The 26,072-nt window shown below is 36.9% G+C and overlaps 1 protein-coding gene across 3 annotated transcripts in view; it reads right to left on the bottom strand.

The window, feature by feature from the left end:
- The window catches only part of ADGRB3 (adhesion G protein-coupled receptor B3), a 732,453-nt gene extending 708,250 nt beyond the window's left edge, over window positions 1-24,203 (bottom strand). For 2 of the 3 annotated variants that reach the window (XM_043591726.1, XM_043591728.1), the window contains exons 1-2: window positions 23,483-24,203; window positions 20,037-20,808 (exon numbers count right to left, since the gene is read on the bottom strand). In XM_043591726.1, coding sequence (XP_043447661.1) covers window positions 20,037-20,793 — 757 coding nt within the window. In that variant the 5' untranslated portion in view covers window positions 20,794-20,808; window positions 23,483-24,203. Of the gene's footprint in view, window positions 1-20,036; window positions 20,809-21,916; window positions 22,085-23,482 lie in introns of all 3 variants that reach the window. The other variant, XM_043591727.1, reaches the window with a different exon arrangement.
- Window positions 24,204-26,072: the final 1,869 nt, after the last annotated feature.

The following is a 26,072-nucleotide window of genomic DNA, read 5'->3' as shown; positions in this document are numbered from 1 at the left end:
ACCTTTAAAAATTATAAAGTATAAAATAATTATTGTGGCTGACAGAGCATGAGATATATTTGTGTTGTAATAAAAATATAATATGTACAAGAATCATTAGGAAACACAAACTAAAATTCTGTTTATTGAAGAATATGTTCTCCTAGCACATACAAGTGTGAAAGGAATTCAAGAATATATAAAACAAATTAAGAGAAAATGGAACTAAATCCTAAATCTTCTAATATACATCCCCTTTTCAGATAATTATTTTTCAGTTATCTTTTCCTCTTTTTGTTTTATGACTGACGTTGACCTAAAGAACGTCACTGAATTCCTCCTTAGAATAAATGGAATAGCTGTTCTTTTTATGAAGAAAAAGCATTTTGTTTTGATTACTTCCTCTCAAGAAAGCCTTACATCTCCAAAACATTGAATCCCTATCATTCAAAAAGAAAAGCTGGCATCAGCTTGATTTGATTCAGGATTTGAGTGTTATCACAAGTAAGAAAATTCCGAAGAATGATTTAGTAAGAACAGATCAGGATTTATTCTTTTTCCCAATAGAACAATATTCATTTTAATGCCCAAGCAAATAAAAGTTGAGAATCAAAAAGAACTTATCAAAATTAATTTAAAGACAAAGATTAAACAAAATATTCCCTGAAGTAGGGAATGAACTTTTCACCTCTGTTTCTTTTAATAAGTATGCTGTATTTTCCAGTATTAGAGATGCTTAATGTAACTATAAACTATTTTTATCTAATGTAAATGGCATCTTACCAACTTAAAATCATTAACTTAAACAAGAAAAGATCATTGTAATTCTAATTTTATTTTGATCTTCTATGATGGTAATTACAGTAAAGATTAAGCACCTCATTGTGTTAATGTGGTGCTAAGTGAAGTTCAAGGTAATTAAACCAAAGTCTTTACCACCTATACACTTGAAACCTAAGAAATTCATATTTTTATGCAAGAAAATATTAAAAGCAGACTAAATTCTAATCAAAATGAATATTTACATTAATTGCAAACATAAAGATTCAAAAAATGTGTATTTATGAGTAATAAAAAGTATTTTATAAGCATTGTATGTCTCAGAGCAGGTCAAAATCAATACTCCTGTTTTAATCACTTGGAAATTCCCTGGGAGAGATTAGATTGAAGAGGTCTTGAATAATGGACTTGGTTAAAGAAGAAAGCTCCTTTATTAGTGAGGATCTACATACACACAGGCTACAGTTTGGAAAAGACTAAGAGTTGGAAGGAGCATTAACAGCACTAAGTACACATAAGGAAATGTATTTTGGAGAGTTTAAAATAAACCTTTACACTCCTTTAAACCATCTTGCAGTTACAAAGGATTGCATGAGTTAAGCACCATTTGAATTACTGGAAAATATTAGACTGAATTTACCTTTACAGAGTGGTGGTATAGTGTTAGGATTAAGAGGACTCAAATTCAGCTCTTCCCCTTCTCAATGTGATACTGGGCCTTATCACTCAGCCTCCCTTGCTAAGTGGCTTCCTTATACAATTGCTCACAGCAATATCCACCATCTGTGGTAAATTTCTATTAATGGATTTCTAAAGTAGCCATTCCCCACCAATATTAGGTTAACAGAAAAGTTTATAACATTAGGGGTTAAATTGTTCTATGCCAGTTGTAGAAAGCTGTAAGTCAAAATAACTATTTAGGCTGATACAAGTCAAATTAGGCAAAGTTTCTCTTAAAAAATCTGAATATCGTTCCACCTATTAATTCTGCTATATTTGGTGAAAAGCACAACACTGAGTGTTTTTAAAAAGTGTTTACCAAGTGTTAGTTTTGTCAAAACTCCTCATAAGTTGATGAATTATTCTAAGTAGAAAGTAACCTGCAGGCATTTTACCTACTAAATCTGATGAGTAATCCCATAGAACTATTGCACGGCTGGCTGCTAGAATTCATTGGTCCTCTGAAACATACCCACCTATGACCTATAAAGGATAAATTCCAATCTGTAGTCTTTTAGAACAGATACAAAAACACTCCATGAAATAAATAAGCTCTATTAACATGTTTCCATATTTTACATGATGCAAATTTTACCTAATTTGTATTCCTTCAAGATTAATACATATAGTTTTTCACAACTTGATATGGCACAGAAACCCTTATTTATATGTAGCCTTTGTCCCCTAGAGGAAAATAAAGTAGTTCTGTAAGATTATAATTTATCCCAGTTTCTTTTTGGCCAGCATTTATCTGTATTCATTCTCCTCTAATGCTAACACTTGACTTTACAAAGAAACAGAAGGGAAGAAAAGATGTGTTTATTTTCAGATTGTTTCTCTGATTGACATAAGAGTGGAATCTTACTATGAAATGATTCACTGTATTTCTAACTTTCATTTACAGATGAGGAAAGCTAGAGCTGAATACAACTGAAGTCATACTTTAATTTACTTTGGGCAATCTAAAACTTACTGCTTTCAATTACTTAAGCTGAATTAAGAGACTAACCACTCCCACTCTATTCACCCCTTAGTCCTAATATTGTTTTCTGTACAGACTACATTTAAAAAAAATAGCATAGAGATGATGTCTATTTTACAGATGCACAAAATGTGGTTCACAAACATGAGCAAACTGCCAAAGGTCATAAAGCTAGAGGAATGCAGGGCAGGGAATCAAACTGAAATGTTTGAAGGTGAAGCTGAAACTTGTTATTGCTTCCACTGATACAGGAAAAAAGAAAGAAGAAAAGAAAAGAAAAGAAAAGAAAAGAAAAGAAAAGAAAAGAAAAGAAAAGAAAAGAAAAGAAAAGAAAAGAGAAAAGAAAAGCCAAAGGAATAGAGCATTTTCCCAAGGATGGAATATCACAATCTTACCTAAAAATATCAAGCCCAACAATCTATCCAACAATTTGTGATATTTATCATCATAGGACAGGACCATTATTTCACATATGTACATGTCAATGAACTAAACTGATAGACCTAATCAGTTTTACAAGTTACTGCTGACAGTAATAACAACATTTTTGGAGGCTGCTGCCTCTTTTCTAAATGGCCTTCATGTAGAGTAGTTTTACTCTCCATGCAATCCTGGGAGTTTCAGACAGCCATTTTCATTCTTACATGCAAGAAAACTGAGGCTCTCCCTAGAGGTGACATGACTTGTCTGAAGTTACTCAGACAGTAATGGCAAATCTCCTCCAGAAGGCAGTTAGTCTTCTGATCTACGTGCTCGTCAGACACAAAGAACTTTAGAAAATCTAATGTCACATTGTTAATTCTCATTTGTAATGGCAAAAGTAAAAGTTTGATAAAACTGGAAGTAAAAAAAAGTATGATCTTTGAAATATATAGTCTGGATTTCTATTTCATTGATATGTTCTTATATTGGGCCTTAAAACAAATGTTTAAAAAGCAAGCAACAACTAAGGCATTTTTCCAGGAGATCTAAGACTGCTTAGAAGGAAAAAGGGATTCGCAGCAGGCCAAGACAAATTATACTTTGTTTCATTTTAATGTGTATATCAATCCTTAGAGAGAAATCAGAATATAGACTTCAACTTGACTTACCAATAAAATGCAAATTCATTTAAACCATAATATTATAGAGAAAGGACTAGACGAAAGGGATATAAATATTTTCAGGAAAATATCCAGAAGATGAAGTTGCTTAGGAGGACAAAAATCAACACTGCTTTCTGATTAATGTGGATCAGGTCTTTAGGAAAAAGTCAGTTGAGGAATTACCCTTTGTCAGACAATCTGTAAATATCACTGACCGGTCCATGTTAAAAGGAAAAGTGATGATGTTGTGAACAAAGTGGTTCATTTTTAAAATGAGGAGTAAAGGAAAACAGACATGGTAGCTTAACTCAGACTGGTTTTCTCAGGAACATGAGTATTCAGAGGGAATAAAGGATTAAAGACACTGTACATTTCTAGAGACTAAATGATCCAGAAGGCATTTTCATTTCTCTGAGGTCAATGAAATAAATTACTTTTTATCATGAATCAAAATTTTATTTGTTGTATTAAAGAAACCTAATGCAGTAAAGGGTTCCAAAACTGTCCAATTAATGCAAGTTAACATTTACTGAGTCACTACTACACAGTCCAAATATCATGCTCAGTATTTTACATTAATTACCTCATTCAAGCGCTCAGTCATCTCGCCATAATAATCATCTCTTCACAGACAAAGAAACCGAGGGTGAGAGAAGTATGTAATATTCTCAGGACAACAAAGTCAAAAGCAAAGAAAATGGGTCAGGAGGTCTGACCCAACCACTATGAAATTACCTTCTATGAGGAAATACCTAAAATTTGAAACTGAATTTATGGTTGTAGGATGGGTGGGACCTAGTAGGTAACAAAGTCACAGAGGAAGAAAATAAAAACTGAGTAAAGAGAATTTAAAAGAATATTAATTTGTTATAACATGATGCACGTGAATTTTCAGAAATGTAAAAGGAAATCATTTACTTTTGAATTTGACATTTGTTTTTAACTTTATAAACCTGCTTGGCAAATCATTTACTCTTAAATCCTAAGTAAAACTTTAATTTCTGATATCCAAGATCCACAGAATACTGCTCTGAATGTATTTATTAAAAACACTCCAACTGGATTTTTGAACAGATTAAAGTTTAAAGCTTCCATTGCAAAGGTATTTTTTTAAGAATTTTTTTAAGTTTATTTGTTTATTTGAGAGAGTGTGCACTTGTACGTGCGGGCAAAGGGCAGAGACAGGAAGAGAGAGAATCTGTGCTAATAGCACAGAGCCTGATGCAGGGCTCTATCTTACTAACTGTGAGATCATGATCTGAACCAAAATCAAGAGTCTGGACACCTAACCGACTGAGCCACCCAGGTGTCCCTGAAAAAGGCATTTTTATTTCTTATCATTCCATTGATCTTCCTATGAGTCAATGTAGCTAGATTTATATTCAGTACATATTTAGTTAGTAAATGTAGCTGAAGGGGCAATATATTCTCAAACTACTGAAATATACCTTTTCAAATATAATATATACAATGCTTGTGATCATTTAATGCCATGTGATCACTTAATATCATAAATTCATGTATAAGTGAGTATGTGTATGTGTGTGTGCTACATATCAACGTAGACATGTGGGAAGTGAATGGACAATTCACTTCATCCCTGGATTTTCTTCACAGCATAATATATGTTTGAAAAAAAGAAAACAGAAAGCTTTTGTTTTGCTTCTGTTTTAATTTCTCAGTTGCTCAATGGCTTCTATACCCCTCTTTGAATCCTGAAGTGCGTCTCTTATAATTAATGAGCATACCATAATCCAAACTTCTTGAGAATGGAAAAGCCAGAAAAATAATGTAAGGCACAGCAGAGCAGTAGAGCAAAACCTGCCTGTGCACACTAATACTGGGAAGAACTCTTCACTCCCCACTAAGGAACTCACAGCAACCTACTTTTCCTCTCCTGTCTCTTGTAAGAATACTTCTCAATGTGACAAAACCCACCTACCCAAAGGAAAGGTTAATTATTGCTCCATAATTAAACTCGCAAGAAAATTGTTCAGATTAATGAAGCCGTGCTTACTAAGTGATTACAAGCTCCCTATCAACTACCACAGAAATATTTGTTTTTACCAAAAACACCAACACATGTATCGATAGCAGAGTCTGTGCAAATTATTGCAGTGACGAATCTAGATCAACATATATAAATCATAGTTTATGTATCTGAAAAAATAAAAGTAACATAGGAGGAAGAGAAAAACAGGGAGGAAGGGAAAAAGAAGGGAAGGGGCAGACAGCAGGACAAGTTTTACTTTTCAGCAAGAACTACCATGCTAACATGAATTCTTTCTACTTAGTTCTGTGATAATTATGACTCAGCAAAAGACCACAATACCCTCTTCAATCTGGGTATGTTTGAAAATGTAAAAAAAAAAACCTAAGAACTTTTAATTTTTTTCTAAATAACTTTTTTTTACGTTTATTTATTTTGAGAGAGAGTGGGGAAGGGACAGAGGGATAGAGAGAGAATCCCAAGCAGACTCCATACTGTCAGCATGGAGCCCGATGTGGGGCTCGAATCAAGAACCATGAGATCATGCATGACCTGAGCCAAAATCCAACCAACTCAACTGAGCAACCAACTCAACCACCCAGGCACCCCAAACCTAACAACTTTTCAGATGAATACTGAAAGAATGGTCTCTTATAAATTTACAATTATTGGAGTTATTTTAGTATTAATTTTAATTAGGCTAACACATAATTAGGTTAAATTAGGCTAAAACAGTAACATATTGATAAGTAATACCTAAAATGAATTCCATATTGTTACCAGCAATAAATTCAAATACAGCTCCTCTCAAAATATCACTGACAGACATGGCCACCATGTCATTACATTTGAATTACAACATATGTCACCAATGTGCCTAATTACCTTTTAGCAACACCAATCAGCACAACTATTCCCCTATCCTCTCTAACTGGACATTGCATCAGTTATATATGTTATCTTAGGCTGTAGTAACAAAGACAAACCCCAAATTCCCAGTGTCTCGTAACAGAAAAAGTTCTTCCTTGCTTGTGCTTCACGACAATCACAGATCAGCAAGGGCAAAGGCAGGGGCCTCCTCTCATTTTAGACATTCAAGGAATCAGGATGATGACAAGGGTGCCTCTTCTCTCTAAGTACAGGTCTCCATGCCAGAAGTAAAGAGACTTTTGTGTCCTTTTCCACCCAACCACAAGTGGGCCAGGAACATGATTCCTTTTGTGCCCAGGATGGTAGAAGGCTGGAATTATGAAGAGCCTTAATAACATTTCAATTATCCACTCATATCTATAGAATGTCAAAGCTAATAAACTGGTTGTTTTAATAAGCTGTTTTCAGGGCACCTGGGTGGCTCAGTCAGTTAAGTGTCTGACTTCAGTTCAGGTCATGACCTCACATTTTGTGAATTCAAGCCCCACATCAGGCTCCAAGCTGACAGCTCAGGGCCTGGAGCCTGCTTCAGATTCTGTGTCTCCCTCTCTGTCTGCCCCTCCTCTGCTAGTGTGCACTCTCTCTCTCACTCTCTCAAAAATAAATAAACATTAAAAGAAATTTTTAAAAAAGATTTTAATATAAGCTATTTTCAGTTATGGATATCCATTATATGTGAACAATCAAAGGAACTCAAAATAATTTTCATTATCCCAGTATCTTTAGTTTATTCCAAGAAGTTAGAGTTTGCAACTGAACTATTTAGGGATTCACAAAACAATAAGAGTGTCAGAATGAATAGCACCAAATGTATTACACTGATACAGATTTAAAATTGGGGCTTCTGAATACTTATCAATTAAAGTTAAAGATACAAAAGAATTTTAAAATAATATTCATTTTTATCTAGGCAAACTAGAATGTGAGCAAGAGGCATGCATAATTGGAATAAGCAAATTTGCAGGAGGGTTGGGAACCTTCAATAGAAGAGGTTTGGAATCTGGATGACCAGAAGGAAAAATGAAGAACTGTGGCATTCATCCTGAGGTCCTACTTGGAGCCACAGGACTAACTGATTCCAGAGAAACTCTGAAAAGAATGTTTACATGATAGGCACTAAAAAGGCATCATACAAAGAGCGTGACAGAAAGAAGAGAAAGGGTGGGGAATCTCACCTTTAGTCAAACACAGCATGGCTTTATTACACCAAGGTCTCTGCAAAGCAAAGGCAGAGACACCAACAGCTGGCAGAAGACTGAGCAAATGACCATCAGATTGGATGAGACATGGCAGAAAAATAACAGAGTCCATTTATAAGACACTCCCCACAAAGCATCAAAGATGTCTAAAAGGCATGAGGGAATAGGCTGAGGGCCTGCCTGAGGTTTGGTTTGGCCCAGGCAAACTTTACCAGCTTGAAAGGGAACAGCAGGGGATGGAGAAAAATTAAGCACAGATAAATGGGCCATAGACATATGGATCCTAGACAAATTATAAATTTTGTTTTAAGCAAAATTCAGTAAAAAAAAAAAATGATAGCTCTTACACATTCTTAGTGACCAAAACACTAAAAATTTTAGTTTCTCGGAGGAAGAAAGTTTCTACCATTAATTTCTCACATGTGGTTCTACATAGAGACTTCTAAAATTTATAGTTCTATAGTGCATTTTTAAAGCAGAATTGCTTCTGGGGCCAACACAGAAAGAAAGGAGACTGATTAGGCAGGGTTCTAGGCCTCCTGTCCACTTCAAACAAAACAGCTCCATTTTTTTAAATCATTTTTATATATTGGCTTTTATTTAGAAAAAATGTTCCAGTTCTAGGGGGAAAAAAAAGGTTGTATTAATTCACAGACTATATGTACTTGTTTCTTTCACCTTTATCAGTTCTTACTACTTGGTGGATCAACTTCTTTCTATTCTGCTTCCAAACTCTCTGTTTCATTTCTGTGGTTTCTGTGGTCTCCTGATGCAGAGGCCAGAGGCAAGCACACATATTTATTATGCCTGGAACTCATTTATGTCCTTATCACCAGTTGAACACCAAAACATGGTCATCAGAAAATTCCAGGGAATCACTAAAACAGAAAAAAGCCATAGGTTTTTAAAATTTCTTAAATTTTAAAAATTTTAATATATTACACAAAAGGATTAAAGGGGCGCCTGGGTGGCGCAGTCGGTTAAGCGTCCGACTTCAGCCAGGTCACAATCTCGCGGTCCGTGAGTTCGAGCCCCGCGTTGGGCTCTGGGCTGATGGCTCAGAGCCTGGAGCCTGTTCCCGATTCTGTGTCTCCCTCTCTCTCTGCCCCTCCCCCGTTCATGCTCTGTCTCTCTCTGTCCCAAAAATAAATAAACGTTGAAAAAAAAAATTTAAAAAAAAAGGATTAAAATGTTCTCTGTTATGCAAATGGACAATGAAGCTTCGCAGCTATTTACTTCATCATATTTGAAAGTAAAGCCTATTGAGAAATTTAAAAAAAAGTCAGTGTGCTTGATTAATTTCTCAGGCACATGTATTAAAAAATACATACTGTTTGCCCTATAAGTTACAAAAACCAAGGCCAGCCAAAGAGAGCTGACCACAGCCTGACATATCTATAAAGAAAGCTGACCTCTCTGAGAAGCCAAAGTAAATTCAAATTTCTCAGCCTACAGGGCAGAAGCAGATCTTTGAAAGTTTGCCAGATTTATGTAGAAAGATTACATAAAGTAAACAGATTTTTCTCTTCCCAAGGTGCCCTTTTTCACATTACAATTATTATGAACAGCTACAAAAGAAGAAACATTTCCAAAAGCATCCAGTATACAATAAATATTCGTTATGTATTATTTATTCAGAAAAATCATAAAGCTCTGTTTCAACATAATTGTTGGCACATAATTTTTGGAAATTACTTCTTTTTTCCCCTCTTGGGATCCTTCTTTGACGTGAAAGGCAACAAAAAGACTAACACAGAGTAAAAGTAAAAAACTATAATTCTTAGATGAGACTACAAGGGCAAACTTAGCTGCCTCAATCCATTTTTTGTAATGAAACAAAGAAAGAAAAAAATGCTTTTTGTGTGTTTTCTTCTTGGTTTGCTTTGAGAGGGATAATGAAATCAATAGGCAAAATGAAACTTGGATTAGTTAGCAACTGAAATTCTATTTTCATTTTACATTTTCCATCATTTCCATTTCCATTTACATCATAATGATATAAAATTAGAGCAAAATCTTAATCTGTCAGTATTTTTTAAGTTTTATATGGGAGCTCTGAAGTTACTTGTTTTTAATTATCAATTCACAAAACTTTTTTGAATATTCAGGCCAGTTTAAATATTCTCAAGTCACATCAACACTGAAAATGCATACAGGATGTATATGAATGTATATATAATATGCAGTTTAAGAATTAGCTAAGCAATCAACAAACCAACAAGTAAATATATAAAAACATTTCGAGAGCCTAAATTCAATGGAGCCTAAATTTAAGTGTAAAAAACGCCATTTCAACTAAGCTAAAAAAAATATGGCCAACTGATTTTAATTTTCATTAACTCACTTCTTTTTTTAATACCTATATTCTTTTAAGTGTATTTATTTTGAGAGAGAGAGAGAGAGAGAGAGAGAGAGAGAGAGTATGTATGATCAGGGGAGGGGCAGAGAGAGAAGGAGAGAGAGAATCCCAAGCAGGCTCCATTCTGTTAGCACAGAGCCTCATGTGGAGCTCAAACTCATGAACTGCAACATCATGACCTGAGCTGAAACCAAGAGTTGGATGCTTAACCGACTGAGCTACCCAGGAGCCCCTCAATTGTTTAAATTCTTTTTATTATGTATTTCCCTGTGTACTTGGGCTGGTCTATAAGCTAATCTACAAAAAGGCTAATAATTATGTAAGATCTTTAGCACAATAAAAGAATTGAATTAGTTAATTAACGAGTGAATAAATAAAGGATCGAAACTTAAAATGTTGGTTTCTAACCAATCTCATAAGAAATCAGAAATCACTGGGGCGCCTGGGTGGCTCAGTCGCGCCTGACTTCAGCTCAGGTCATGATCTCACAGTGTATGAGTTGGAGCCCCGCATCAGGCTCTGTGCTGACAGCTTAGAGCCTGGGGCCTGCTTCAAATTCTGTGTCTCCCTCTCTCTCTGCTCCTCCCCTGCTCATGCTCTGTGTCTCTCTCCTTCAAAAATAAATAAAAACATTTAAAAATTTTTTTTAAGAAATCAGAAATCACTTCACCACTAAAATTATACACCCCTATACTAGTCAGAGTTCCAGTAAGAAACAGATAGTGTTCTTAATTAAGATAATTTGCAAAGACAGTAAGGCATGGATAGTGCTTGGAGAAACCAGAGAGAGAGGGAGTATAGCACTCAGGGGTAGAAACAGCGGGGAGCCATTACTACACCACAGGCTAAAAGGCTGAGAAGAGAGAGTGGCTGCCAGAGCTCAAAGGGTAAGCCTACCTGACTGAAGCTGTGACTTTCAACGGGAAGAGGGAATGCTACCCTCTCTCTTTTCCTACCCTCAACACTATTTCTCAATGTAGCATAAATAACTAAAAATGTAAGATAGGCTATTTCTTAAAAACAAACAAACAAAAAACACAGATTTCCCTAGAAAATGATAATGAAATGAAAATCCAAGATAGATATTGCTAAATCATCTTAGTAAATCCAGACAGACTCAACTTTAAACACACTGCTCTTTAACGTAATGAGCTTAGACTGAAAATCATTTTTTGAGATCAACACCACATTGTTTACATAATATATACCAAATAGAACAAAAATCTAATGAATGAAAGCTTTAATTTGCAAACACTACTCTGTATTAAGTAGTATAGCGAAGTATACTCCGATTATTGTCCTGGCTGGATAAAATATATAGATATATAGATATATAGATATATAGATATATAGATATATAGATATATAGATATATAGATATATATAGACATATATACATATATAGATATATATCAAACAGTAGAACTATCAAACAGTCCTAAGTGACCATGCCTCTGTTATGTTATAGAAATGGTATTAAATGTAAATTCCAAGAAGATTTAAGTTCAGCTGAAATAATGTTCCCATAATATGTTTGCAGATTGGGAATCCATTAATCAGGTTAAGATTGGGACTATATAATGCCTAAAGTCCCTCATATATCTGAGAATTTGTGATTCACATTCAAGCACTCCAGAAACACTGAGAAAACCCATAGCTCAGAAATTCTCTAGTTTTTCATTTGAACCAATTTGTATTAAGATTTTTAGAGAACGAAAAACCAGTCTTTAAGGTGTTCTATATACCAACACATATCAATGGGGCAAAGAATATGTGCTTCACACAATTACTCCCCAAATAAAATAATATATGCAACAGAGCTTGGCAAACTGGAAAGCATTTTCTCAATGTTACGTGTTACTATCTTCTTTAAATTTATAAATTGCTTATTATAATGCTTTACTTATTTTCTGAGGAGTGATATGTAAGTAAAGCTTCTCTTTAATAATGTTTATTAGAGAACAAATTATTGTTTAGATATGCAAGCATAGAAATTAATGTTTAAAAATTATCAGAAGTTTAAAAATTACCTTAAAAGGGAGGAACAGCAGAAACATCATGAAAGAAAAACTTTATAATACCCACCCAGTATAAATTACCCAGGCAAGATAATATTTCTGTGATATTTCTATCACCTTAACATATTTATTGCTAAAAAGTAATTTCATCAATGTAGCCTTCTCTGGTTGATTCCCCAACTATTTTAATGCTTTTTATTCTGCTTAAGCACATTTAAGTTGCATTCTAAATCAGCCGACCCTTGAACAACATGGGCTTGAATTGTACGAGTCCACTTATGTACAGATTTTTTATATAAATATATTACAGTATTATAAATGTATTCTCTCATGATTTTCTTGAATAATATTTTCTTTTTTCTAGCTTGCTTTCAGAATATAGTATGTATATATATATACACATATATATGTGTGTATATATATATACATATACATAAACAAAACATGTTAATCGATTGTTTATGTAAGAATATAGCATATATATATACACACACACATATATATATATACACACATACACACAATACATACACATACACACACACACACACACACACAATGTGTAAGACAACTGTTTATGTAATCGGTAAGGCTTCCTGTGAATAACAGACTATTAGTAGCTAAGTTTTGGGAGAGTCGAAAGTTATACACAGATTTTCAACTGTGTCCTCAAATCCCTTGGTATTCAAAGGTCAACTGTATTATAATCTGGTTCTGTCAGTGTTCTAATGTCTTTTCCATGCATATATTTGTTCTGTTTTCCCAAACAACTCTCCCCAATGAAACTTATTATCTAGGAAAAATAATTTGATAATATCCAGGTAAATTATTTCATTTAACATGGTAGAAACCAAACAATAACCATTTTACCTTAATATTTTATAACATGTTCTAAGCATTAATGATTATGTGATGGGGACGGATGTGGCTATGGAGAAAATGCTTTATCAGCAAGCATCAGATTTCAGAAAAGACTCCTATTTACCTAATTAATTTTGAGAGAAACAGCTCCATATTAATGTATTCATCGTGAATGTTATTTATTATACTGTGTACAGTAGAAATACATTACTTACTAACCTTTAGCAAATAGATAGCTAGGTTATTCTCTGCAAGTGAGCAAAATTCCTGAATGATAGTTGAAAGATAATTGAACACAGAGCACTTAGTATTTTATGAAGTCTTATAGATGACATTTTGTAATTTTCCTTTAAGAAAATATCAGGATCTTTAAATAAGTAGTAAAGAATTTTGTTTTCTTTTCAATATCTCAGTATACAAGCCTTTGGGGGGAAAAACCTGGAATTTACTGGTATGTGATCATAATCCAGTGGAAAAAAATACAAAATAGTCCTACTTTTTTCCAAATGGTTTAATATGGACTAATATTTCAAGATAATTTCTGTTCAGCATACATTTTAAAACATGAACTTAATTTTGCATAACACAGCAAAGAGCAAAATAATCATGAAACTGTTTAATTTAAATGGATTTGCAGGCTATCGGCAATGATATCCAAAGGACATCTTCCTAGGCCTAGGATGACTCACACACCACTAGTTTGATCTATTTGATGTATTAGTCATGCCTCCATCAACACATAGGTACTGAGATGCTACCTTTTCTGTAACTAATACAAAATACACATACATTCAAGATGCTTAATGATCCTTTGTTAAATGCCCTAAATTCCTAAACAAGTTCAAATAATTAAATGGCAATCTGTTTCATTATTTATTATCAATTCTCTATCATTTATAGCCAAAAGATAAGAATAAAAAAGACATTCAAAAACTAAATGGAGGGCCTAATGTAACTTGAGCAATGGACTAAAGTGTTTTTACATGTGCAGTCTCATTTAATTCAACACTCTACTACAGAAGATTGATGAGTCAAGCTCAGTCACTTGTCAGATGCTCCAAGGCAGCTGAGTCACTCTAGGGTCTCAAGTGTACCTTACACTAAAATATACCCTTAATTTCAATGAAGTGATATACTTAGAAAAATTGCATACCTCTCTGATTTTTATTAGTTAATTGATTTGGGAAGAAACTTCCACAGGGCTGACAGGAACTAAAATATTCCAAGCCATTAATTTTATTAGGTTTTTAAAATTCAATACATGATGTCATTTCCTGTTCTCCTGTACCTTGAAAAATAAGCATGACTAACCTAATCTGAGAAGGGGAAAGTAGTAATACAGAGTAATACAGTTAAAATGTAGAAGAAAAGATTCAAACTCAGCTCTCTCTAATTCAGGATTTTAATTAGGGCACCTGGGTGGCTCAGTTGGTTGAGAGCCTGACTTCAGCTCAGGTCATGATCTCACAGTTCATGGGTTTGAGCCCCGCATGCTGCTGGTTCTCTGTCTCTCTCTCAAAAATAGACATTAAAAAAAATTTAAAACCCAGCAATGTTATTTTGAGAAAGTAAGAAAAATTTAGTTTTGAATGAACAATGATTTCAGACCCAATGGCCAGATAGCTTTAGATAATATATACCAGAGTGATTCTAAACAATGCTATATTTTATAAAAGAATTCAGTTTAACAATAAAATTGCTTCTATTGGGAAATGAAGTCAAAGTAGTTCATAAAGCTGAACTCTAAGTAAAGTAAAATTCCCTTGTCTATTTTGGAAGAAAACTAACCTACAGTACATGTATCTACAGCTATCAAAAAACCCACTGAAACATACATCTTGGCAAATGTGTGAATGAATGGGACATATGTGTACAGACACAAATTTTCATGTTAATATTTGAATTTGTCTACAAAAAATATGTTGCCATATAATGGAATTTTCTTTCATTAAATATTATATGTATGAGCTACTTCCTAAATTGTCAAGATTCTAAAATGGCAGAAGTAAGAATTATGGCACTTTACTTAATCAGGCCTACAATTTTAGTAGTATTCTACTATTACTACATTTACAGATTATTAAACAGGAGTAAATAACAAGAAGCACTAAACTTGACATGCAAATACTCTTTTCATCTTTCTTGGAAAGATGTTGCATGTTTGTCTTCAAACTGTGCAAGAAAGGATTTGGGAAATGTCATTACTGTAGCAGTAATGCAAGAGGCAGAAGAAAGAACATAGAGAGAAATGAAGACAGTTAAACAGATAGAAACTGGCCAATTTTCTTTTGTAGATAGTCATGTAAAGAAAGTTATATGGATCATGAATCTTTTAATATATATTTACACATATATATAATTAAGAGTATTTATTAATGATTCCATTCTTTAGTTGTTTTTAAAAATGTTATTAAATAATATTTTGCGATCAGAAGCTGATATAAATAATTCATTAATGGAATTGGAAATTATATAAAAGGTAGCCATCTTCCCCTAAACATACAAGAAGCAAAAGGTGGCCACTTTCTCCAAACGATGTATTTTTATTCTTTTGATGGTAATCAAAGTATTACTATCTTTCCTATTGAGATCTTTTTGTTGCTGTTCCTTTAACATTCATTTCAACCAATATTTACTGAAGCTCTATTAAGACTGTCATAGAGGGGCACCTTGGTGGCACAGTCAGTTAAGCATCCGACCTGGGCTCAGGTCATGATCTCACGGTTCGTGGGTTCAAACCCCGCAACAGGCTCTGTGCTGACAGCTCAAGGATTCTGTGTCTCCCTCTCTCTATACCCCTTCCCTGCTTGTTCTCTCTCTCTCTCTGTCTCTCTCTCTCTCTCTCAAAAATAAAAATTAAAAAAAAAAAAGACTGTCATTGACAACTGAAGACCCAGTCTTTATGCTTGCAGCATTCCCAAATCTAGTGGTGGGACATGGAAATACAAGCGGAAAATACACTGTAATATGATAAATGCTAGAACAGAAATACAGCACATGCAAAGTATGATGGGATGCAGCCAAGGGGCAGAGCATACTTTCAGGCTCTGTGTGTTCAAGGAACAACAGACTCAATATGCCTTTCTACATTCTGACAGAGTGTGGGATCATGGCAGTCATTTAAAAAGGAAGTAAGATCCAAGTACAATAAAGAGGAAGGCAAAAGGTAGCTGAACAGTAATAAGGACAAAAAAAGCAAAAGTAGAAAGAAACGAGAACATTTACACTGCTAGAGACACAAATTGCTCTAGAGACACAACCCAGGCTAGACTTTACACAGTCACATAGTGAGACTTCCCTTGAGTGACAGAATATCAAGGATTAGCACAGCAGAGTGGAGAGACAAATGAGTATGTGTGTTCAGATTTCCTGGAATCTATACAGAGATCCCAATTTCCCTTCACATAAGTAGCACCATTGATGTAAGTAGGAAACAAAGGTTCCATTAAGGCTTATTATGTTATTTAGATACACTGGTGGAGAATTTTTCCGCCAAAACTGTTTTAATTGCTTATTTTAGGTGACATAGTATGAAGTAGTATCCTATATCACATCTGTTTTCTATTTTAGCTCTGAGGTCCAGAATCATCTATGGTGTGTGTGTGTGTGTGTGTGTGTGTGTGTGTGTGTGTATACACACACATATATACTATAAAACATAGTAAAGACCTCATGAATAAATGCCAGTATCTGAAAACCAGGTAAACAGCAATGTTACTTGAGTTTCCTTTACGAAAGGTTATATACATTATATATAGACAGTTTTTTTTATATTGCCTAAAGTAAGACATCATTATTTTTTAAAGGCTTCATTTTATTGATTTACTTTGTTTTCAAATTTTCACATAAAAATTGGGGAATGGCAACTAAGTTTTTATAATCACCTATCACCCTCAAATATATCAAATGTGTTCTTAAAAGAGACCTAAATGTACTAATATTTAACCCGTTAATAAAGCATCAATCCAATTATTCACTTCTATAATGTAATCACAATAACATTTGTAATTGTTGGTGTCACTAAAAACAGAGATAGTTTTCTTCTTGCTGTTTTCTGGCTATGAAATTCTTCAGTACGTGAGTGTATTATTAACAAACATTTTAGTAGAAATCCAATGTCAACAAAATCAACATTCCAGTCCTGTGAGCCTATAGTTCCCTCAATACTAACTAGATATGATTTTGTGATTTCAATGGATGCATTCAAAACATTGAGCATTTGGTACTCCATTACCATCCCCATCAGCACCACACTAAACAACCTAGAACTGCATCTACTGCATGTAAAGACTCTTCTGTCCAATGTGCGCCATTTCTATGATGCAATGAATGTGGAAGAGATTTCTACTCAAGGTTTTCAGTATTTATTACAGTGAATAAAAGAGAAGTAAAACACTGTGGAGAATAATTTTGTATTTATTCCTTTGATGACTTACAGGACAGTCTTTTCTATAGAAAATAGAAATCATACATTAATAGAAAATCTAAGTAGAATTTTTAAAACCTCATTTCAAAGGCTGGGATTACATGTTACTAAGTAAAGCAAAGACATTTTGGAATAAAACTAGACATGAGTAGCACAACTATATGTAATTGCTAACCTCTAACCTTGTGAGTATCATGAAGTGGCAATTTATTTGAAATGATATTAAATAATTCTAAGATTTTATATATCATTTATATAAAATATTTAAGATTTAATACAATTTGTATAAATTTTACTAAATTAAGAGTCTGCAGATTTTCACATTCCTTTCCTACAACGCAGCATAGCCAAAAAGGTCTTCTTTGAATGAGGTAAGGAGTGCCGTATATATTTTATAAGAATTACTTATAAATGCATCAGCTACAATTATGTCATCAGGAATTACTTATCCTTACCTTTCTGACTCAGAATACCTAAACAATTAAAGAACACAAATTTAGAATAAAGAGAATACAAGCTGTGCAATTTTACTGATACAGCATATATTCGCCCCCTATTATATAAACTTTTGCTAGTTCAGTTTTATTAACATGATAATTTTAACACAATCACTTATTTGTCTGTGGAGCTATTCCTTTCTCATTTTGCCAGCTAATTAGCCCAAAGAAATAGATGTGCTCCCACATGATTTATACATCGAATGTCTAAAATCACTCATATTCTTACTCATTTACAGAACAAATGGCTATCTTGTCCAACTTCTATAAATCCCGGCACTGTCTCAACTCATATCTCATGATCATGACCAGCAAAATCTCTGAAAATCATGCTTAATGTGCACACAACTTTGTGTCACTTGCTGATATTAACCAAAAAAAGCCTGCAAAACTGGCTTCACTTTCCATTCGTCATCAGCAGTCAGTTTCAATATAGGAATTTAACCATTGAAAAATCAGATTCTCTGGATTATATTAAAACAACAATAAAACAAACAAATACTAGTTTCTGGTGATAATTGTCTTATTAGCCAGCTTGTAGCATCACATTTTGTGTGTGTACTGTAGCTTCTTATTCTAGGGGACACTAATTAGTTTTAAATGGTGTTAAATACCATCCCTGCAGTTGCAAGTGCTTCTCTGGGATTTTTACTAGAGAAAAGAACTCCTGTAATTTAAAACCACTTTGTTTTCTTCAGCCACAGCTGTTAGTGAAACACTGACCTGTAGAAATCTTAAAGGTTTTCAACCCTCTCTCATTGCCATTAGTCTGCATTTATTTTCTAACACATCTTTTCCCCTTGTACCACTGCTCCTCCATAAATCCCCAGCCCCCAAATTGCTTTCAGCAGAGAAATTGCATTTAGCTAGTTAAACCCTTCTCTCTTTCCCTCCCTCCTCCCCCCTTACAAAGCCTTGGCTACTCTTAAAGAAAATTCTCCAACAACGTGTCAATTTTATATTGGCCACAAAGACAACTTCTGTTGGGGGAGGGGGAGGAAAGAGGGACTGGAGCTTGGCTGTCCCTTTCCACAGACAGGGATCTTTGTGGAGATCAGAAAACATTTCCTGCATAAAAAATCAACACACTCTCTAGTTGCAGGATCAGAGAGTGAGAGCGAATATGTATCAGCCTGTCCTCAAACGAATGGAACACATCCGTTAACCTTCCAAACAGGAAAAGTCATTTTCTCAAAATATGTCCGCTTTCTTGCGTTATTAAACATAATCCACAATCTGAAATCCTCCGGTAGCTCCCCCACTGGGGATTGGGTGAAAACTGAAAATCACTCCTGTACTTTCTCTTTTTCCTCTGCATTTCCGTTGCACTATTTTTTCCATCTAGCTCATCTCTGACACGCTCCCACTCTCCTCATGTATACCAAGAGGGGACCCAGAAGAGCAAAAAAAAAAAAAAATCACACAAGAGGGCTATCATGTTTTACAGGATCAGCATGTGTTTTAATTCTGCCCTTCACCCTTGCCTCCAAGTGACTTCACAGCCAGGAGACCCCAGAGTTTGTGCTTCCAGTGGGGTTTCCTTGACCCACGAAAGAGCAAGCACACAGGATTTATTGTGCAATGCATTTTCTTTTTTTAGTATCGGGCCTGTGGGGGAGGGGGATACCCTTGTCTTCAGGTGTCAGAAAGTCATTTGGTCCAAACAGACTTGCTATTGAATTTGTGTCACCATTTTGTCCTGCTTCCCCAACTTAGGGCAGTGCAACTAAAGGGGTCCTGCTTGAGACAGTGAGACAGGGCAAAGGCTAGAGGAAGTGAAGGTTACTTTTTTGCAGGGCTCTAACATAAGGTAGAAATCCTACAAATTCATTTCACAGGTGTGTGCGTGAGAGAGCGCGAGTATATATCTTGGTCTCCCCAAGAGGCTGCAGCCAATAAAGAACCTCCCCCCTCAACAACCTCCAGGGCTAACTGGCCCCACGTTTTTGCCTCTCTTTCCTCCTGAATATTCCAGACACACTACCAGGGCATATTGATGAGAGCTATCCCATCCTCACCACCCTGTCTCAAAAATCTTGAAACCCAAAATTAGCTTAAGAGACCTTTATTAGTGAAGATCACAAACCAAATGACTCCAAAGATGATAGAGTTAAAGAGCAATGATTAAGCCTGTGTGTTGAAACATCACATCTTAATGCCATCTCCAAACGCCCCTCCCTCCCATCTCTCCCTCTCTGCTGGGCACTTACCTTCTTTGGGCGGTCGCTTGGCCTCCCTGGTAAGATTGCAGACCTGGGTGGTTTGCAGCTCCTGGGTCAGGCAGCCCTCGGTCTGCTCATTCAGGGGTAACACCACGTTATTTAACAAAACCAGCGACTGGTCATCGATCCCCCACTCTCCCAAATGCTGAGGGCAGGTGCATTTTGTATACATGATCCCACATGATTCTGTTCTCCCATTTTCTGATTTTAAGCAGCTCTCCAACCAAGTGCATAATACATGGCAACCAAACTGGCTTGGGCTCACCTTGTTCAATACCAAAAACTCAAAAAAAGATTTCTGATCTTCTTCCCCTTTTTTCTGTAATCCTGGGAAATCAGTTGGAAACACCCGACGTATCTGAATAAAATTTTTATCATATTGTAGAAAAACGAAAGCATTCTTGGAATCGCAGAGTTGCATTATAGAATGATTCTTTCTTAAAAGATCCTTTATTTTTTCATGGGAAAAATGATCAAACTGATAAGCCAAGAGGGAAAAGTTAGAGCAGCTAAGGTCCTTTTTGGAAAATTTCAGGTAAATGCTATATTTGGTTGGATCTGGATTTTCCAGCGTCCAAGTGCAGTTTGTAAAGTTTTTGGGAAACATTTCACTTACAGAATACGATCCATAAATGACTCCCTTCACCAAAGTTGAACACCAGAAGTCTTGGGCAGCATTAAATCCAAACATAACCAGGAGATAGGTGGAAAATATATAAATCAGCAGGTTACGAACAGCCTTCATCCTATGTCATTTGGCCTGTAAAAATGGCAATGAAAGTAAAATGCAAGTAGGAGTCTACACGCATTGAAGAAAGAAACTCCTTCCAATATTACAGCCAGCTGTTTTCAAGATTTCAGTAAAAAACCCTTTTTAAAAGAAGGGCAGGTAATTTTTTATTTTATAATGCTAGGAAATTATCGGTGGCTGTGTGAACAGCGCCCTCACGTGGTCATTCACAATGACCAAATTTTCTACATTCACTTTAAAAATAATATTTAATAGATTATTAACAGGAATGCTGTAATTTATCTACCAGGATTTCCTCCCACTACATTATGATTCTATTGAAAGAGGAGGAAAACACACCTTTTAAATAATATCATAACCTAAGTTTTTAATTTTTGAAATCCTTTTAAGCAACCTATACAACCTTTTCTCTCCCTCAGTGGGCCCGAAGAAAACATCATCACACACAATCTAATCTGATAATCTGGGAACAGCTGTCATCACATTACTTCTTTTACCTTGAATATGAAAAGCAATTTTGATAAAGGATGGCCACAATTTTAAAAGCACAAATGATAATTTGTTGCAGATGAAACATCATCTCCCAAATACCCATACTTGTCTTTGCAGGGACCATCGTGTGAACTGATGGGAATTCCTGTGCAAAAACACCAACATTAATTTGGATTAATAGAATTTTAAGCCCATTATCTGAGAAAGGGCATAGATGGGTAGATAATATAGGGAAGACTTGTTGTTCAACATCACCTCTGAGAACCAAGATTTAAGACAGTCATTTCAATGTGACATGCCCTCTTGGGATACATAAAGTGGATCACTGTATTAGTATCTGTATCCAAAGGCGATGTCGGTGAAAAATCCCAGAACAACAGCTGGCTTCAGCCTTTTAATTTTTTTTTTTTTTAATTAGGGCTATTTTATCTAGAGTTATTTAAGATTTAACTCTAGTTACTGTAATTTAAGATTTATACATGGTAGATAAAAGACATTAGCATTTTCTTTCCTAGCAGATTTCAGTTACTGAATTGCTCCCTTTCCAACAACAGCTCCAAAGCTCCTTTTCTTTATGTTTTTTTAACCTGGCCTTGCATAATAAAGTAATCCTGGTTATATTTACCTCTGTAAGTTGTTATCCAAAAATAACTTGAATTTTTTTCAGCTTTAACCTTTAAGAAGTTATTTCTTAGAATAAATGACACTGCTTTTTTTTGTTTAGCCTTTGAGCTGAGAAAAGTGATGCCAAGTTAATTATAAAAGTCTTTAGGCTGCAGTCTCTTCCACTGTTCTGTAAACAGAGACAGACATACAGACATATAGACAGTTAAGAGTTTTCGTGTCTTTGCCTGGGTCCTCTCGGAACCAAAGGATAAAACCCTCTTCCTTCCCATTGCATAACACACACCAACGCATGCACACAAATACCAGTGACCGAAGTCCCTGAAGATAGATCTGCATTTTCCAGATCATAATTCAAATTCTATGTCTTGATATAGGAGAAAACAGCCCCAACTCTAAATCTCTATATAGCAGCAGTTTAAAATAACATCAGAACTGCTGGGACTATCAAAACAGTGTTCTCCGTTTCAAGCATATAGCTCAATGAATAATGCATTTTCTTTTTGAGAAAATAAAGCCAATGAGCACGTAAAGGTTAAAAAATTGGGAAAGTTGCAGGAAATTCTGGAAATAATTTCCTCTTTTTTTTGCTGTTGCACTTTGCAGGCAATGCAGGTCTGCGCAGTGTTCTTCAGGATAGAGTGTAGGCGTTGAGAGCCAATGTGACAATAAGTGTCTAAATTAGGAATTCCATCCATGAAAGGGGCTTCATTTTATAATCGGTAACTCAAAAAGAGGTCGTATTTCTTTTCCTAATGAAATCCAGTACTTTTGCTTCCATTTATTTGACAGTGCATGTCTGCATTGCTGTGCTCATCAAGGATTAGAAAGAGTGAGGAAATAGCTCTGATTTCACTTTCAAGCTTGCTCAAGAGAGCCCCCTCAATATAATGCTCTTTATTTTAATCCTTAAGCCTTGGTGTACGGAGCCTTGTTTTATACTAAAGAATCAAAAATGAATCACTGAACTCTGCCGCCCCCCCACCCCCGTCCCCGACTGCAGGGCCAGTTCAAACAATTGTATTTCCCTTTTTTAAGAAAGAAAGAATGGGGTGGGGGTGTCTAAGGGATGGCTACCAAGATCTCAAGGATACTGTATTTATTTATTTATTTATTTGTGTCCTGCTAAGAAGCAAACCGGCATTTAGTTTAGCTATTCTCCAAACTGATTTTCTGGGTGACACTTTAGTTTAGCCGAACATAGACGGCGCCATCACTCCACTAAATTTTTTCCCCAATAGAAGACCCACTGCCTCCCCTTATCTTAACTTCCTTCTAACCTAAAAATTTCTCCTCATAAAATCACCCCAATCACACACAACCGTCAGTTTTTCTAGGTCTCCTTGCCTGTTCCTTCCGACCATGCACATCTCTTGAAAAACAGACTTCTCTAACTTTTCAACTGCGGCGTTTAAGTAAATGCAGACAGTCGGGTTTGGTCGTAGCCCCTCCATCTGCCAGCAACAGCCTTTCCTTTCCTTGTCCTCCCTCCGCAAACACCTAGACGAAAGCTCCTCGGTGGCGACCCCTGGCAGAGGGAAGGTGACCCCTGGACCCCCTTCCTTACCTTCCACTCCGAAAGCTCAGGGAGGCTCTTGCTCTAAGACACCAGCACAGGCACGCGTCCCAGCAACAGTGACGGAGAGACTCCCCTTCGGTCCCAATCACCGTTGCCCATTTTCCCCGGCTCAGCTTCAAAAATCAGGATTTATTTTATTTTTTTTTAAATGCACACTTAAGAGAAGCAAAAGATGGGGGAGAAAAATCAAAGAGGGGAGGGGTGGGAGAAAAAAAGCCCCCAGGACCCCGGAGCCTGACGCCGTAGCCAACTGAATCCAACCTCCAACCGAGGGAGGGGGGAGCCCCCCGTAGAGAGACTCTAAAGAAACAAAAATATGCAAGTGGCTTAAAAGCAAGGATTTGTTTTTATCAAATCTACCCCCAACAAACCGATGAGCCAAGAAGCAAAGAAAGCGCTGAGACGAGAAGTGACCGGTGGCAGCAGCGGCTGCTAAGGCAGATTTGTAGGGGCGGTGGGTTTATTACAGGAGTATTCGTGGTCGGATCGGAAGGCTCAAGCTTATGCTCTTTCCTCTTTCCGCTTTCCTCCCTCCTCCTCCTCCTCCCCCTCCCCCCGCAGGTACTGATGGACGGACCGCGACTAAGGAGAGGGGGGAAAAAAATCCTTGGCTGGTGATGTCGGAAAGCTGTTTGAATGCCCAGCGAGGAGGGGCGCGAGAGGGAGAGAGATAGTAAAGCTCTGTCTCGGGTGTGCGCGCCGGCGCGCGGCGCTCGCTCTCCCCGGGGCGCGCGCCAAGGAGGGGGTGCGCGTCCCCGGGGTGCGCGTGCGCGCCGACTCCCGCGTGCTCTTGCGCGCGCGCGTCCCCGGGCGCCGCGCGCCCCGCGCCCCGCGCCCCGCGCCCGGCGCCAGCACCGATACGGTGCGCCAGGCGGCCGGCCAGAGGCTCGACGAGCGCTACGCGGCCGCTGTGCCTTCCCGTAGTTCTTGCCTCCCGGGGGCGCGGGTGGGTGTGCGTGAGAGAAGAGGAGGGAAGCGGCGGGGTGGGAAAGGAGGGAGGCCCGGCGGGAGGGCGGGAGACAAGCGGGCGGGAGGGGGGCTCCGCGGTGCTCCAGCCAGGGCCGCGGTAAGCCTGCACGTCACGGCTACTCAAAACCAAGCACGTCCCGAAAGCGGTATTTTCTGCGTCTGGGAGGTTTTTGCGCCCTCAGTTCCCACCGCTGGGGCTGGCGGCGACCAACTGTAAGGGAAACTCACTGGGAGGCGAAGCTAGGGGGTTGCGGAGGATTGGAAGGCGACTCTGAGTGTTGGGAAGTAAATACTGGACTTGATCGTCTCTGTCTTTCTTTCAGCGCGGACCTGTCGCAGCCGAAGAGCTGTCGTTTCATCGCCGGGGTTCAGATGAATTGATCCAGTCCTCAGCGGACGGGGCACATCTCAGTTCCCGAAATGCTGCGTGTCTCCGGCTGGAACAATACTAGTTTTTCTCAGCGAGGCTGCAATTAACATCTTGTTTGTTCTGGCTAGATACAGGCTTTGTCAGGACCGCGGTGCGGCGACCGAGGTTGGGCATCTTGCATTGCTTTCTGCATGGCAATGGGATCATGGTTGTGGGGGGGGGGGGGGTCTAAACTTTTGTTTTCTTAATGTATCTGATTCTTCTTTAAGTTTCCCTAGTAACAGGTTTGTGGACAGTGGTAGAAAAAAAAAAAAAAAAAAAAAAACGAGGGAAAGGGGTAGGAAAAGCTACCGGATTCTCGATTTAGCAGCAACAAAAAGGATAAATTTCCACCACTCCCCACCTTTATTTATTTGGCCCGCTGGACGGTTGGCTGACAAGTGTTTGATGAACTAGCTTCAGATACAATGCTGCAAAAGGTCATTCGCCTACTGATTATGTTTCTACTTGTAAACGCAGTTGGTAGTTTGCAAAACAAGTGGCAAAATAGTGTGGTGATCGGTGGGGGAGACCAAAATGGGTAATTCCTATGAAGTGTTGGAGTCTTCCTAAGGGTGAGTGGCTTGAGCGGCCGGTGAAGTTGAATAAAACAAATTTCCATCATCTTCTCTCTGTACTCTTTCTGCATTTTTCTTCCTCTTGTTGTTCCTCTCCCCTGGGGCAAATGGAGAGCCAAGAACATTATTTTAAAATAGGACTATAGTGAAAATAGAAAGGTGCCAATGATCTTTTATTCACTGGAGTTGCTTGAAATATTAAAATTGGCCCTTTACTTCTTAATACATATTAATAGGGTGACCCTCTTCAAGGCTTTCTCTTCTAAGACAAGTGTTCAGAATAACATCCTGTAAGGGAAACAGTTAATCATTCCCCATCCAACAAGCTTTAACCATGTTCCAGGAACATTCACTGGCTGAGAGAGCAGCCTTTGTGGCATTTTGGTTTTGTGTCATTTTTGGTTCATTACAATATTTTTTATTCATTTAAGGGAAGGTGAAAGGAAAATAAGGTTTATGTCTAGGGCATAATCCTAAACATTGTGTCTTAAGCAAACACGTTTTCTTTTAAAAAACATTCAGTAATACAAAGAATTACATTTCCTTTATTTCAACTTCCATAGAGATTATAATTATAGTTGCAAGACATTTTGGTCAGTTCTGTTATGAGAAGCAAAAATAG

The sequence above is a fragment of the Prionailurus bengalensis genome, chromosome B2 (assembly GCF_016509475.1).
Source record: "Prionailurus bengalensis isolate Pbe53 chromosome B2, Fcat_Pben_1.1_paternal_pri, whole genome shotgun sequence".
Classification (NCBI taxonomy): Eukaryota; Metazoa; Chordata; class Mammalia; order Carnivora; family Felidae; genus Prionailurus; species Prionailurus bengalensis.
Note: the sequence above shows the minus strand (reverse complement) of the source record. Positions and strands in the feature narration are given on the sequence as shown.